This window comes from Rhinolophus ferrumequinum, chromosome 15, assembly GCF_004115265.2.
Source record: "Rhinolophus ferrumequinum isolate MPI-CBG mRhiFer1 chromosome 15, mRhiFer1_v1.p, whole genome shotgun sequence".
Taxonomy (NCBI): Eukaryota; Metazoa; Chordata; class Mammalia; order Chiroptera; family Rhinolophidae; genus Rhinolophus; species Rhinolophus ferrumequinum.
Window position 1 is genome coordinate 10,220,840 of NC_046298.1, and position 15,631 is coordinate 10,236,470.

At 55.4% G+C, this 15,631-nt stretch overlaps 1 protein-coding gene across 7 annotated transcripts in view; it reads left to right on the forward strand.

Moving 5' to 3' along the window:
- Positions 1-14,923, forward strand: part of ADGRG1 (adhesion G protein-coupled receptor G1) — a 39,510-nt gene extending 24,587 nt beyond the window's left edge. For all 7 annotated transcript variants that reach the window (XM_033128338.1, XM_033128336.1, XM_033128335.1 and 4 more), the window contains 13 exons: positions 1,463-1,561; positions 2,124-2,546; positions 4,154-4,286; positions 4,885-5,032; positions 5,799-5,930; positions 6,278-6,394; positions 6,624-6,669; positions 6,906-7,009; positions 7,780-7,898; positions 9,323-9,591; positions 10,700-10,808; positions 11,807-12,075; positions 13,495-14,923. In XM_033128338.1, the coding sequence (XP_032984229.1) occupies positions 1,498-1,561; positions 2,124-2,546; positions 4,154-4,286; positions 4,885-5,032; positions 5,799-5,930; positions 6,278-6,394; positions 6,624-6,669; positions 6,906-7,009; positions 7,780-7,898; positions 9,323-9,591; positions 10,700-10,808; positions 11,807-12,075; positions 13,495-13,625 (2,064 nt within the window). In that variant the 5' untranslated portion in view covers positions 1,463-1,497 and the 3' untranslated portion in view covers positions 13,626-14,923. The remainder of the gene's footprint in view (positions 1-1,462; positions 1,562-2,123; positions 2,547-4,153; positions 4,287-4,884; positions 5,033-5,798; positions 5,931-6,277; positions 6,395-6,623; positions 6,670-6,905; positions 7,010-7,779; positions 7,899-9,322; positions 9,592-10,699; positions 10,809-11,806; positions 12,076-13,494) is intronic.
- Positions 14,924-15,631: the final 708 nt, after the last annotated feature.

The window sequence follows — 15,631 nt, forward strand, 5'->3', positions numbered from 1 at the left end:
GTGGCTCTAGCTTGAAAGGGCCAGGTTAGTTTGGGGAAGGCCTGGCCCAGACAGGAGACAATGAGCTCCTGTCTGGACCACCCCTCCCTTTAACACTGCCCTCAAATAGACCAACCAAAAGCCACCTCTTCCTGGAAGCCCTCCTTTGTTTCTCCGAAACTCAGACTCCTTGTGTGCCGGTAGGTGGCCAAGCTTCCCTTTGTCTGGCTTGTGGGAGATGATTGCATCTGTCACCACAACCATATGCAGTTCCCCACAGGATGAGGATGCCGTTTCATGTCTGTCACCACCCAGCTGGCAGTGGCGAGGGCCACCAAGCCACCTGGCATCTCTACGAGTGCCAGGCACGCAGGTTCCCTGCCAGACACTGCACTTCTGACCAGGCAGGAGAAGATCCTGGCCTCTGGAGTAATCTTGGGCAAGTCATTTAACCTCATGGACCTCAAGTTCCCTATCTGTGAAATGGGCCAACAGTAAGGCCCACTTCACAGGGTTGGATTGAGGATTAATACGGGTATGGGAGTGGGGTGGGTCAGCACAGACTAGCAGAAAGAGCTCAGCTAATAGACGATGGTGGGGTCAGAAATGCCCCCTCTACACCGGGATGGGGGTGGAGGTGAAGGTCGCTGGGCCTTCCCCAACTTAGTCCGTGGCTGAGTGTCTCCCTGCCAGGCTCAGAGGACCAGCAGTGGTTCCAGCTGCCCAGTGCCCTGGGAATTGGCTCCCCCTGATGGTCATGATGTGAAGCGCGCTTTCCCCCGACCCCTGTAGAGGGCGCCGTGGGTGCGTTGATCCTTCACTCCGTTTCTTTCATCTGTTTACCCACCCAGCCTTGCTTGGTCTAGCAACAGCTCTGTGCACTAGACCCCGTCCACAGAGATGGATCAGGGGAGAGCTCTCTGGCTGGCCGAGGAGGGAATGCACCATCCCACACCACCCCGGGAGGCAAACGGAGGGGCCCCTGGCCAGTGGTGGAAACCAAAGGAGGCCAGGGCTAACTGCAGAGGGAGTTGAAGAAGGCTTCCTGAAGGAGGTGTACTCTGGGCTGGCTCTCAGGGATGATGATGGTGAGGTTCCTTGGGGAGAATCCTGAAAGCCCCCTTTTTCATGCGTCTCCTCCAGGCCTGGAGGGGTTCCAGGTGGTGCTGTGGAGCCTTCCCCACCAATTCTAGCTAAAACTACCATATCACTGCTGGGTCCAAAGGGAGGTACTAATTTCCCACGGCTTACACAGGGTCATGTGGCACGCGAGAGATGGAGCCAGGACTTGAACTCAACCGGCCTCTGGACGGCCTCAGCCTCTTGATGCTCAGCCTCTGGCAGCTCTGGGGAGGTCCATGGGCTGTTTCCACACGTGTCTCCCCACTTCACATCCCACATACTACCCTGGCCTCCTCCTCTGCAAGGCTGGCCCAACCACCCTGTGGGCAGGCCCCTGGCTAACATTCCTGGTCTCTTTCAGGCAGTGACTTCTCAGGGTGACTTCCGAGGAGGAAGATGGCTGCCCAAGTGCTGCTGCAGACAGCACTGCTCCTGCTGGGTCTGCTCCTCCTGGTTCAAGGTAGGCTTTCCCGGGGGTTCCCTAGAACTGCTGTGACTTATGTTAAAATGGCTCCATATCTAGGACAACTGCCAGTACCTCCACTAATCCCTTTGGTCAGGCAGAGGCCTGCAGACATAGCTTAGAAAGTGGGTGGTACCTTGGAGAAAAGAGGAAAAAACCCACATTTTTCTGGCAGATGCAGCCCTCCAGTGCACAGCTTGGGATGGAACATGGACTGGGTTACGGCCCTACTCACCTCTGTAGCCAGAACATCCTTGTGCAGTGCACAGCCTGCACAACTGTCTATGGCAGACATGGCCTCATTAAATACCTTATTGCCATTAAAATCTTTTGCCTTTGAAATCATTATTAATCTTGAGTTTTTTCATATGGTTAAGCCAGTAGTTTTTGAGCAGGGTGGTAGACTCATTTTTTTGTAGCTCCTTTGAGATATAGGTCCTCGAGATGTGTGTGGGTCCCAGGCGCGGGGTTCCTGTGCTCTGGGTCCAGGGTCTGCCCCCTCCCATGCCCCTGACTAACGCCTGCCCTAGAGTCCCATCTGCAGTCTCTGCCTTCTCAGGTGCCCATGGCGGGGCCTTCCGGGAAGACTTCCGCTTCTGTGGCCAGCGAAACCAGACGCAGAAGAGCACCCTCCATTATGAGCAGACGACAGAGCTATACATCTCCATCAAGAACTCCGAGGCAGCCCTCACCGTCTACGCCCCCTTCCCTACAGACTACCCAGCTTCCCGATTTTTCCCTGACCCCAGGGGCCTCTACCACTTCTGCCTCTACTGGAACCGCCATGCTGGGAAATTGCACCTTCGCTACGGCAAGAACGACTTCTTACTGAGTGACCAAGCCTCTGGTCTCCTGTGCTTCCGACACCAGGAAGAGAGCCTGGCCCAGGGCCCCCCACTGCTTGCCACCTCTGTCAGCTCCTGGTGGAGCCCCAAGAACACCAGCCTGCCCAGTGCTACCGGCTTCACCTTCTCCTTCCACAGTAAGACCACTTCTAGGCAGGAAGAACAGCTTGGGCAAAGGCCTGGAGGCAGGGAAGGCAGATCGCCAGGCAGGCTTCAAAGTGGGTGGGGTCTGAATGTCTGCACACACAGCTTGGCTTTATTCACAGGTAATGGGAAGCCACTGAAAGTGTCTGAGGAAGGGGAGAGTGTGATCCAAGGTGTGGAAGGTAGGGGTGCGGGTAGAGGGGCAGAGTCCATCCAGAAGATGCAGGGAAAGTCCAGGTGAAGGAGGATGAAGTCTGAACAAGGTGGGTGCAAAAAGAATGGAAAGATGGGACTGGATGTTAGGAGCCAGGGGAGAAATTCTGCTTCATCAGCATTTTCATAGATTGTTTGTCCTGATTTTGCAGAGGAGGAAACCGAGGCACAAAGTTGTACAGCTAGGAAGTGGGGGACCCAGCAGTTGATTGGCATGGGGGTGGGGTAAGGGAGAGCAAGAGAAGTCAAAGGTCAGGAAAGCAGCAAGGCTGACTCTGAGGGGTGAAGGCTGCGTGTGCTACCTGGGGTGTGACAGGTGTGATGTAACTGCTGTCTCCTATTAAGCACTGAATGGGGGACAGGGAGGAGAGGGTGGCCGGAAGGAGCTGGAGGCTTTACTGGGGGGTCTAGGATTTCCCTGATTCTGATCCCTTCCAGGCAGCTCCAGTTTGGGGTGGGGGGCTTCTGGGGGTGTGGTGTGGAGGGCACAGTAATTTGAATACATTAGCAGCTCCAGGCCCAGGAAAATGCTGGGGGTGGCAGAAACAGGCCGGCTCCTGGCCCAGATGCTGTCCAGCGCAGCAGACAGGTGCCAGTAGTCGATGGAGCGCCTCACCCCCAGGCTGGGATTCTGCCCCAACTGGGAAGGTTTAGGGCAACGTTAGGCCCAGCTGCAAACTGGCATCCTGAAGAACAGATCTAGCTTGGTCTTGTTTCGCTTGTAGACAGTTGTTGTTGTTTTTGTTGTTGTTGTTTTAAACAAACAAAAACAAAACATGAGCCAGAGGTTTCAAATCACTTAAAAATCAGACTTTCTCCTTATACATTCAGATGTGGCTACACAGGGCCTTCCTCGATGGCACAGGGCCATCGATGGCCCCACCTCCCCCCAATGTGTTCCTGTCCCCAGCTGCTTACCTCATCTGAGCCCCCATTTGACCCTTGCAGACACCCAAATCTGCAGCCCTGGGGTGCAGGGTACCCAGGTGGAGGGCCTGGAGCCTGGGGGTGTGGAGTCCCCAGAGCCACCACATGAGTTCCCCCAGTCCCTCTTGAAGGGGGCCTAGCTGGGCCTGGGGCCTGGCAGGGGCCCTCCCAGCTCCATGCATGTGGTCAGAAGGGTGCCCGGGCGGGTATGTCCCATGCTACCCTGCTGGGGCTGCAGTTGCTGGAGGTTCCACAAGACAGCGCCTCCTCCTGGTGGGCCTCATCTCTGAGTGACCTTGAGGGAGTTCATTCCACTTCTTGGAGCCTCAGTTTCCTCTTCCACAAGTGCAGATGGAAGTTTTCAGGGTCATAGGAGGATTAAATGGGAGGATCATGAGTGTGGCACGGCCCCTCAACCAGGCACCTTAGGTAAGTCTGTCTGTCCCCCGCCCCCACGCAGATCCTCCCCGGAAGGCCTCCCACAATGCTTCGATGGACATATGTGAGCTGAAACGGGACCTCCAGCTGCTCAACCAGCTTCTGAAGCACCCTCGGAAGAACTCAAGGAGGCCCTCAGCTACCCCTGCTGGCCAGTGAGTGAGGCTCCCAGGGTGCAGGTGGGAGGGGTATACCTCAGACCTAGACCTCAGCAGGTTGGGGACCGGAGTGGGAGGCTCAGTGGAGGTGTCTTCCAGGGCTGGGACCTTCTTGTCTTTCCATCTCTTCCTGGAGGAATTGAGATACAGCCTACAGGCCAATTCGCACGTCTGCCTGAGTCAGTGTAGATAAATGTCACTCCTGCCATCCCAGGATAGTACACCCAAACTCTCTCCTCATCAGTAAAGGAGAAATGATGAGCCCATTTTAGAGCTCAGCAGACTGAGGCCCAGAGATGGGTAGGGCTGTTCCATGACCACAGAGTGAATCAGTCCAGGTGGAACTAGGCCCAGGATACCCCCTGCCCTGTCCCCTCTCCTTTCCTGTTTGTCCCGATGTTTCAGCTTCCTCTCTCCTTCCTGCAGGTCACTCTCTCTGTCCAGCTTTCATCAGGCTGTTTTTCTCTCTTGCCTGCTCTCGTCTCTCCCCTGACCCTCGTCTCCCTCTTTCCTGAGTCTCCCCTTTTCCTGTCTGCCTTCCTTCACCCCTGGGTCCCCTCCCTGGAAGTCACCCACCCTCTCTCCCCCCTGCCAGGAGACTGCAGAGCTTGGAGTCGAAGCTGACCTCCGTGAGGTTCACAGGGGACACGGTGTCCTTTGAAGAGGACCGGGTCAACGCCACAGTGTGGAAGCTCCAGCCCACAGCTGGCCTCCAGGACCTGCACATCCACTCCCGGCAGGAGGTCAGGGGTCAGGATCTGGCGGGCCAGGGCATAAGCAGAGGTGGAGGCTGTGAGCATTCCCCTCTCCCATGCCTCCTGGAGCCAGACGTGTGCGGACAAGCCTCAGGCCCAGGGAATACCCTTTATTAGTGGCCACCCTGTGGCACTGAGGACCCTTCCTGGCACAGTGGTGGATAGACCTGCTCCCTGCACCAGCTGCTCCTGCGGCACACTGTGTGAACAGCAGACGAACCCCAAAATGCCTGTGCATGCACTTCCGTTTTGACACTGCCCCATGAGTGGGCCTGGTTAGCTAGGAATCACTCACACTGCCCTCATATCCCACCACACCGGTATGCTAATGGGCGGAGTTGGCGTCTGAAGCCCAGACAAGAGAATACCATGTGATTCACCCAGGCCTGTTTACTCCTGGGGCCCTGGGCTCTAACCACAAGGCTCCCCAGCCAGTGCTGATGCCAAAAAAAGGAGGAGTGAGAAGGGCTGTTGTGAGAGGCATGGCTTCCTGCAGGAGGTGGGCTTAGAGATGGCGGCATCACACTCAAATGCCCACAGGACCAGGCCTCACAACAGACACCAGAGAAGGGGGGTGGGGCTGGCTAGAGAGAACTTCCAGATGGCCCCATAGGCATTTGAGTGCGATGCTGCCGTCTCTAAGCCCACCTCCTGCAGCATCCAGGAAGGTGTGTGTGTGGTGTGGGGGGGTGGGGAATGGAGGGGATCTATGGGCTCACCTCTGGCTGAGCCCTAAAGGGACTCTGGTCTGCAGGAGGAGCAGAGTGAGATCCTGGAGTACTCAGTGCTGCTGCCCCGTGTGCTCTTCCAAAAGACCAAAGGCCGGAGGGAGGAGGCTGAAAAGAGACTCCTCCTGGTAGACTTCAGCAGTCAAGCCCTGTTCCAGGTACGGGGCCCTCATCCTCATGCACGCCCCGGGGAGAAGCAGGGTCTGTCTGACAGACATGGAAGCAAGGCACGGAGCCCGGCTCCTCCTGCAGGAGAAAGAGCCTTTCCTTGTAGAGTCAGAAATGGGACCGCAACAAGTAAATCTCCCGGGAAATGTCTGAATAGTATTGTTCTAGCTACAATGTAAATGACTCCACGTGCAATAATTGTTTTCAGGGGAAGACTCAGCATGTCAGAGCAATGTGCTGGGGAGAGACAGGAGTCTAGAGAGCCGAGGGCCTTCTGGGCCTTTCTTCTCAGCGCTGAGTCCCCTCCCTACTGTCCTCCCCCATCCCTTCTATCTAGGACAAGAATTCCAGCCAAGTCTTGGGTGAGAAGGTCTTAGGTATCGTCGTGCCAAACACCAAAGTAGCCAACCTCTCGGAGCCTGTTGTGCTTACCTTCCAGCACCAGCCGCAGCCGGTGAGTGTAAGCAAACCAACCAAGGAGACGAGGGTCCCCATTTGGCCATGTTCTCCTTTCCTTCCCCTGTCTTCTGAATCCCTCGTCTTTAACAAAATGATTGACTATCTGAGGGCCCCAGCCAGTTGGGTCTAAATGGGGTGGTGGCCTGACACACACTGACTTCCTCAAACCGGGCCATGAAGGGGTGACGTGTCATGGGATCCATTCTCCCTTCTTGCCCCTACAGAAGAATGTGACTCTGCAGTGTGTATTCTGGGTTGAAGACCCGGCATGTGAGTGTGGAAGGGTCTGCGTTGGGCAGGTATCTGGAGGAGAAAGGGGATCTGGAGGGTGGGAGAGATGGGGTTAATTGGGGAGGGCTTCATGGAGAAAAGTGGGCTTTGAAGAGGGAATGATGGCAGAAGACCAAGGCTCAGAAGAGTGACACAGTCACGCATTTGGAGGGTGGGGTACAATGGGGTCCTGGGGAACTGGGCTTGATCAGAGCCCCGTGCTGTCCCCTCCTCAGTGAGCAGCCTGGGGAGCTGGAGCAATGCTGGGTGTGAGACCATCAGGAGAGAGACACAGACATCCTGCCTCTGCAACCACCTGACCTACTTTGCAGTGCTGATGGTGAGTCCCCTTCCCGCCCAGTAGCCATACTGCAGGCTGAGTTCTTGCTGTGTGCCAGTCACTTTCCCATAGTATGTCATTCATTCTTCACAACAACCCTTAAGGGGGCTCTGTTGTCCCATTTTATAGATAAGGTAACTGAGGCTCAGAGAGGTTAAGCAATTGACTCTACGTCACACAGCTAATAAGTAAAAGAGCCCTTGCTGTTGATTCCCATGTTTTGGCACGTGATAAAAATGCAGATTCCTGGCCTTACCTAGGATTCTGATTCTACAAGGCGGGGTGTGTTTCTAATGAGCCCTCGAGTGGGTACTGAAGCCCATTATGGAGACCCTTGAGGTGGGTGTCAGTGTCCCGGAGATCTCAGAAGCTTTGTGTCCTGGTTTATGCTCCCCAAACCTTAGAACCCAGCATCTGAGGGACTGGAGTGCCCTTCACCTCTCCTTGGGGGTGAGTGCTCCCTCTCTCCCAGGAAACTTATTCCTGTGTGGAATGTTGTAGAAAAATAACTAGTGCCAGGATAGAAAAGGGATCGTCTGGTGAGGGTTCTTGACATTTGGGGGTCAGGGACCCATTGGAGAATGCGGTGAAAGCTGTAGACCCCCCTCCAGAAAAATGCATTCATGGGGCCACAGGTGGCTCAGTGTGGGGAGATGGTTCATAGACTCCCGAGGCCCCCCCAGGGACCACAGCTCAGCCCTTCGTTGAGGGGAACCTTCAGTGTCGAGTGGGGACGCTGAGGCCAGCCCTGACCTATCTCATGGACCCAGGTGGCCTCTGTGGAGGTGGATCCCGTGCACAAGCAATACCTGACCCTCCTCTCCTACGTGGGCTGCGTCATCTCCGCCTTGGCCTGTGTCCTCACCATCGCCGCCTACCTCTGCTCCAGGTAGGGCCTGGGCGGGGCAGGAGTCGGGAGGGAGAGCCTCCATCCCAGGTGCCCAGGCCAGGACACTACCACCGTGGGGACCCACCCTGGAGATTGGCCCGACTGACCCTGAAATGTGTGTGTGGCTGTGGGTGCCCTGGGGGTACAGTCAGCTTGCTCCTGGGGGCTGCATTTCCTTCTCAGATCTGTGGTGTTTGGGTAACAGCAGTTACCAATTTTATTAACTAAAAACATTGAAAGCTGGGAGAGTTGACCTAAGAATCTAGATTTCTGCCTTGGAATAGTCAGATTGATGCCACCGGCGGCACCTTTAATATGGTGCTAAGAGTGATAATGGGTGACACTGATGTGGAGCTTCCCACGCGCCATGCACTGTTCTAAGTGCTTTCCACGCGTGAGCGCGGCTCCTCCTCACAAAGGCCCTGTGAAAGTGCCCAGAGAGGGTAAGGGACTCGCCTGAGGTCACATAGCAAGGAAGTGACAGAGGCCTGAGCTCAGGCAGGCTGGCTGTTACTGGAGCCGAGTGGCCGTGGCCACTATGGACAGCACAGCCTCGGCCGCTCTCCAGCCGCACATTCTCTGGTGTCCGTTTTGAGGCCTGGCCCTGCAGCCATTTGAGGTTGACACCCCTCCACCGCACGGAGGCTTGTCACCCCAGTCATTTGGGTGCCTTGAGGAAGAAGGAGCCCCATGGGAAACCTTTGGTGGCCTGAGGCGCGCCTTCACCCACCATCAGACTCGCTGTTTTTTTTAGGGGTCTGGATGGTCAGTGCTGGGCTTGGCCTAAATGGAGGTCCACCTGCAGTCAGGGCCTGGGCCTGTTTGGGTGGAGGGAAGACACCCTTGGTTTTGTGGGATACCCGGAGTCTGCTCACTGTCCTTGATGAGGAGGAGGGGTCAGGAGTGGGCAGAGCAGAGCTGGGGTCGTGGGGAATGGGAAGGAAAGGCCAATGGTGCCCTGGATCAGGTAGAATCCTGGGATGGGGGTGGGCTGGGATGTACACACACAGACTTGCAAACCTAAAGACAGACACACACCCCACACTCCAACTCACTGATGCATAGTTGTGCAGACAGACAGGCAGACACAGAATATGTGTGGCATGGATTCTCCAAACCAGCAACAAACCCAGTCTTTCCCCTCTGACTTTGGGAGCATCTGGTTCCTTATAGTGACTGTCTGCCTACGGCTGCTGTTAAATGTGAACACAGTGCCCAAGCCCGTGGGTGCTGGGCACACAGTAGGTGCACAAGTACAAATAAGAAACAGCCTGACTATAGCCACAGGAATAGGATAGGAAGAGAGAGAGAGAGAAGTCTGGGAAGGCTGCCTGGAGGAGGAGTAGCAGGAGGTCACCCACCCACCTTTCCCCACTGGTCACCAGGGTGACCCTGCCCCCCCATGCCCTCCCCATCCGGTTCAGGAGGAAGCCTCGGGATTACACCATCAAGGTGCACATGAACCTGCTGCTGGCTGTCTTCCTGCTGGATGTGAGCTTCCTGCTCAGCGAGCCGGTGGCCCTGACAGGCTCTGAGGCTGGCTGCCGTGCCAGCGCCATCTTCCTGCACTTCTCCCTGCTCGCCTGCCTCTCCTGGATGGGCCTCGAGGGCTACAACCTCTACCAACTTGTGGTTGAGGTCTTTGGCACCTATGTCCCCAACTACCTGCTCAAGCTGAGCATTGTGGGCTGGGGTAAGTTGATGGAAGGTGTAGGTGGGCCCACAGACCAGCCTTGGCTTCTGGCAAAACACGGACACCTAGTTCTGTTTCTCCAACTACCTCTCTGACGACTCCCTCACTGCTTTCTTCACCCCTACCCCCATCCTCAGGGGTACTTTACTTTGGTTGGGTCAAGGTCCCCTTTAGGACGATGAAGTGATGAGCCCTGTCCCCAAGAAACACATACATATTCTCTGCCTCACTCACTGCTTTCAAAGGAAGGTTTGCAGACAGAGCGACCACAGATGGATGTGTCACATATGGATGTAAAAGCTGTGCATTTCTCAAAGGCACCCATCTGGGGGAGGAGTGAAACTGTAATCCAGTTCTCCATTCACCTAATTCACCCAGGTTGGCAGTGGCCCTGCCTGTGGATCCTATTGAACCTCAGGGGACAGCTTCTGTGGCTTTGCCATTTGTTCTTGGCCAATGACAACCTAATTCACCGATGGCCCAGACCTCTCTTATGCCAGACCCGGAGGCCCAGGGGTCACACCACAAGTCCTTTGAACATTGTACAGGACCACAGACCTCCACACATTCCTGACCCCAACTTGTTTCTTCTGTATTTTTCATTTCGCCCCATCTTGGTTCACTCCATTGATTTACATGACATTCCTTCAGAGTCGGCTCTGCGTCAAGATCCAGGTGTTTGGGGGTAGATGCCCCCTTCAGGGAGCTCTCAATGTCCACCTCAGGGACAGGTCAAGGCCCAGTGCAGATGTCCCCTGGGGCCAGAACTCTGGACCTCCCCCTGAACTGTCCCCCACCCCACCCAGGTCCTATCTGTTCCTCCCACCTTTCCTGTGACATCAGCCCCTCCTCAGGGAGGTGCAGCTCTTTTTTCCGAAAGGCCCTTAGGATGGTGAAGGGGCAGGGGTAAGGTCAGGAGAGATGGGCTTCCTCTGTGGGAAACCCAAACTGGAGTGTGCAAGGGGAGGACCCAAGCGTGGAAGACCTATCCCAAATGGGACCGGGTGGGCTCTGGGAGTACAAGGCTAAGAGAAGATGTCGCCAGAGGGCAGGGGAGGGCCGAGCCTCACAGGGTAGGAGATGGAGCTCCACACTTTGCTGCCCGCAGGCTTCCCCATCTTCCTGGTGACACTGGTGGCACTGGTGGACGTGAACAACTATGGCCCCATCATTCTGGCTGTGCACAGGACTCCGGACAGTGTCATCTACCCTTCCATGTGAGTGGCTGTGTGAGGTGGGGGCGGGGATGTAGGCTTTGGGCTGCAGAGGCTGGCAAGCAGCCCGGGCCCAGGCCACACGGACCAGGAGGTTCCTAGGTACCAGGCTGCTGGAAGGATTGGCCTGGCAATGGCCAGAGCACTGGGCTGAAGGCCAGGGCGGGTGAGGACAGGCCTGGATCTGCTTCTCACTCACCGGGTGACCTTGTACAGGTCCTCAAGTTCCCCGTTTGAGTAGGAGTATGGGTGGGAACAGATGCGCCCTCACCGTGTTTTTGCTGCACTCTTGTATCTCCTGGTGCATATAAAAAGACTGGGGCCCAGAGAGGGCAGGAATCCATGCAACGCTGCCCAAAGGCACCGGGCTGGGGGATGAGTGGAGCTGAAATCCGTTCTTCCTCCATTCACCTGAATCTCTCAGGCTGGCGGTGGCTCTGCCTGTGGGTCCCCTTGAATCTAGACTAGAATCCAGGGTTCCTGAGCCCCAAGCTGGGAAGGAATTCTTCCCATGCCTCAGTGTTTTGAAATTTTCAGTCTTTTACATCGCGACCTTGTACCACCTGGATTATTATTTGCTCAATATTTTTCTTTAAATTGTCTCAATTTAAATGTATTTACAAATAGTATCATATCAACCATACACAGGCAATAAGCATCATTTGTCAGAAGTAGTGAGTAATCGGGAAAATAAACATGGGGACAAGGAAACCCTAGGACTAAATGCTGGCTCAAGGCTGTGAGCCTGAGGAAAAGGGAGACCAGCAAGTGTTCGAGGCGTTAAACACACATCAGCACAAAATTGAGCCTCTCCCTTGATTACAAAGAATGAATAAAGGAGAATTGAAAAGAGGGTGACTTTTTCACCCTCTGGGCTGGTGGTATTTAAAGCAGCTCCCCTGGGACTCGGACTCCCTGTGATGCATGTCCTGCCCGCCCATGGCCCAGGAAGCGCTGTGTCAGCCCCGCCACGCTCTGAGGTCTCACGTCCTGGTCCACAGGTGCTGGATCCAGGACTCCCTGGTCAGCCACATCACCAACATGGGCCTCTTCAGCCTGGTGTTTCTATTCAACACGGCCATGCTGGTCACCATGGTGATACAGATCCTGCGGCTGCGTCCACACACCCAGAAGTGGCCCCATGTGCTGACTCTGCTGGGCCTCAGCCTGGTCCTCGGCCTGCCCTGGGCCTTGGTCTTTTTCTCCTTTGCTTCTGGCACCTTCCAGCTTGTTGTTCTCTACCTCTTCAGCATCATCACCTCTTTCCAAGGTAGGTATGGGAAAGACCCCACCCCCTGGTTTGGGCCGAGTGCCCATACGTGGAGCCCAGGGCAGAGATGACCCAGGCAACCTGAAGGGGTCCCTTCTCTGGGCCTCGTTTTTCCCATTCATAAAATGGGGGCATCCAGGCCACAGTCAACACGTCTTTATTCAGTACCTACTATGTGCAGGTACCAACTCCAGTTAAGCCCTGGAGCCACAGTTGTGAAATGGCTGGGTAAGGGCCTGGCTTCTACGGAGCTCATCTCTAGTGGGGGTGACCGAGTACAGGGAGCAAGCAGGCAGCCTTCCAAGGGGATCTCAGAGCATAGGAAATCATAATGGGCTATATGGTGGACAGTCTGGGCTGAGGAAGGGGCTACTTTGGGGAGGGTGGCCAGGGGGCCTCTCTGTAGGGGAGAGACATTTGAAGACAACAGGAGGACCCAGCCAGGGAGAGGTCAAGGGCCTCATTACTCTAAATGTGGTCCTCGGACCAGCAGTACCAGTACCACCAGGAGCTTGTTAGAAACGCAGACCGGTGCGTCCCCGCCGTGCTGAGTCAGAATCCACATTGTAACAGATACCCAGGTGATGCATGAGCGGGCTACAGCTAAGGAGGCCTGGCCTGGGGGAGGAGCACTGCAGGCAGAAGCAGCAGCAAGAGCAAAGGTCCTGAGGTTGGAACAGGCTGCGTGTTGGAAGAATAGTGAGGACAAGTGGGGTGAAAGGGTAGTGACTGGGGGCAGAGGGGGAAGAGAAGTGCCTGGAGCAGAGGGGCATGGATGTGAGGGCCTGGCGTGATGACAGAAGAGTCCCTTCCTGCTCTACCTGCACCCTTCCACCCCCGCCCCCCACATCACACACACACACACACACACACACACACACCCCTCTGCCCTTGACTGTGTTGGGTGGGGATGGGGATTTGCAGAGGGACCTGGCAGAACAAGTGTGGGGTGGAGGGAGGGGAGTTTTTCCTTCTCATCGGTGACATGAAGGGGGCTTTGGAAGGATTATAAATGATGCCCATTAATCCACACCGACATTCACTGAGCTATTAATAAATCATAGTATTATTATTTGGAGAGGAGAAGTACTGAGTGATTAACCCGGTGGGCTCCAGAGTCCAGCCTCCGCTGTTTGACTTCTGGTTCAGCCAAGTCCCCTTACCTCCCTGGGCCTCGGTTTCCTCGTTTGTAATACAGAATAGTATTAAACAGGTCTAACCTCATAGGAACCTCAAGAGAACAAAGTGAGATGGCATGCAGGGAATTGCACAGGGCCTGGCACATAGCAGGTGCCCTTGAGGTCACATCGGTCAAGAAGAGGGCAAGAGACAGCTCTGAGTCAAGGCGGCCCTGGGAGGGAGGAGTTGGTGGGGGGCTGCTGCCAGCCTGCTGATCCTGGTGCCCCTTGCTACCAACAGGCTTCCTCATTTTCCTCTGGTACTGGTCCATGCGGCTGCAGGCCCAGGGCAAGCCCTCCCCGCTGAAGAGCAGCTCCGACAGCGCCAGGCTCCCCATCACCTCGGGCAGCACCTCATCCAGTCGCATCTAGGCTGCCAGCCACCCACCCAGTGTGAAGAAGCAGAGATGCGGCCTCCCCTCACCACTGCTTGTGGCCCCTGCAGCTGGGCCTGGCTGTTGGCAGGTCAGCCAGAGACTTGAGAAGGCCCGAGGACCTCGGAGGGTTGGAGCTGTTGCCATGGCAGCTGGACTCCCAGGCTGGGCCTTCTGAATTGGCGCGCGGACGACTCAGCTTTCAGGTCCAGCTCATAAGTGTCTCGGGAGTGGAACCATCCTCCTGGCAGTCCTAACATGGGGCTAAATGCCAGTCTTGACCCTCCTGCACTGGGCTCAGCTCTCGTGGCTGGAGATTGGGAGCCCGCAGGCCCCAGAGTCAGGTCCCAGACCTTTGGAGACCTGGCCCTGTGCCCCCACCCAGGACAGAAATGTGCCGTAGCTATTCTGTTTCTGGTGATCACCACGAGGGCACTCTGCAGCCCTGTCATTTTAACACAGGGGTTGGGGCCAAGCTTCAGACCCTTGGAGGAGGAGAGCCCCTCCCCAGAGCATAACAGCAGCTCCTCTGCCTCTGAGCTCAGGGCTTCATTCTCCATCAGCCTCCCCAGCCCTCCTCCTCCCCTCCCCTGTCCTCTACTCACAGCCCGGAGTCCCCGGTTCCAATGGTATATTTTGGGTTGTGGTTCCCAAGAGCCGCCTGTGCCTGCTGTAAACCTTTATCTACTGCATAGGCCTTCACTGGCCCCTGACTCAGGCTTAGTTTAGACGTTCTGGGCTGGGCTAGGTCCGTCTGTCCTTCTGGGCCTCTCTATAGACTGCATCACCCTTGTTCACCACGGCCAAGCCCACACCTCTCAGCGGACCTCAGCCTCTCCCAAAGTCCTCTGGTGGCAAGAGCTGTGGAGCACAGCAGATCAAATTTGTTTCTATCCAACATTCTGAAGCCTGAGACATGCCTCGCCTGGTGACACCACCCTAGAGCCCATCACAGTTAATTTTGTTGGATACGGGTGGCCAATCCCAGTCACTCACCCTGAAAACTTTCAAGCTAGTGTGTGGGGCGTGCATGAGACAGAAACTCCTGGAGCTACAGGCAGGGGGTTGGGGGAGCTGCCATCCTGGCAGGAAATCCAGGAAGACTTCCTACAGGAAGGCAGCACTTGATCTGGACCTCAGTCTAAAAGGTGGAGAGGACTTTCTTTTAAATTACAAGTTCATTGTCTTTTGGTGTTACAAAGAAGTACATGTTCATGGTAGAAAATTTGGAAACTGTAGAAGAGAATAACGAAGAAATAAAAATTGGCAGTTGTTATCACCTCACAAGTCAATGTAAACATTTTGGGGCATTTCCTTCTGAGTTCTCTTCTCTGCTTCTAGTAAGAGTCACTGATCCAAACACCTTGGGGCCAATCAGGAAACATGAACAAGAGAAGAGGACCACGTGTGGAAAAAAAGAAAAATCTGCGGGGCGGAGGGAAAATGGCAACGTGGTGTCTGTGTTGGGGAGCAGTCGGCGGGGGCGTTGCCGTGAACCGAGGTGACAAACCCATACTGAGGGGCCGCTGCTACTTATCTCCAGCCAGTCGCTGCCTTGCAAGGATGAGGGCCTACGGAGCCAGACCATCTGCTTTTTATGAGAAACGAGAAATCCAGATTGTGGTGATATAAAATCCCCCGATCTAAACATTTGTGGCTGATCCAAAATATTCGCTGGCCAAAGAAATCACAGTTGAGGGCTGAGTCCAGCCCTTGACTGGTCACCTCACATATGTAACCAGCTTATTGACCAGAGGAATGAAGTTGGTGGGCTGCAAGAATGAAATGATTGGACTGTTATCCCATCAGGATCTTCAGCCTTGCCGGGTCTCCCTTCCGTGTCCCATGGCACAAGTAAGGCAGATCAAACACATTTCTGAGTTATGACAACAGTCATGATGTTTGATCATTGCTATTTGTATCGAAGTTGGAAAGCCCTATGCAGGTCCACCGTGGTCCACATCTGAGCTTTCTGCCCTCCAGTCTCCTCCCTCTGCTCCTGGC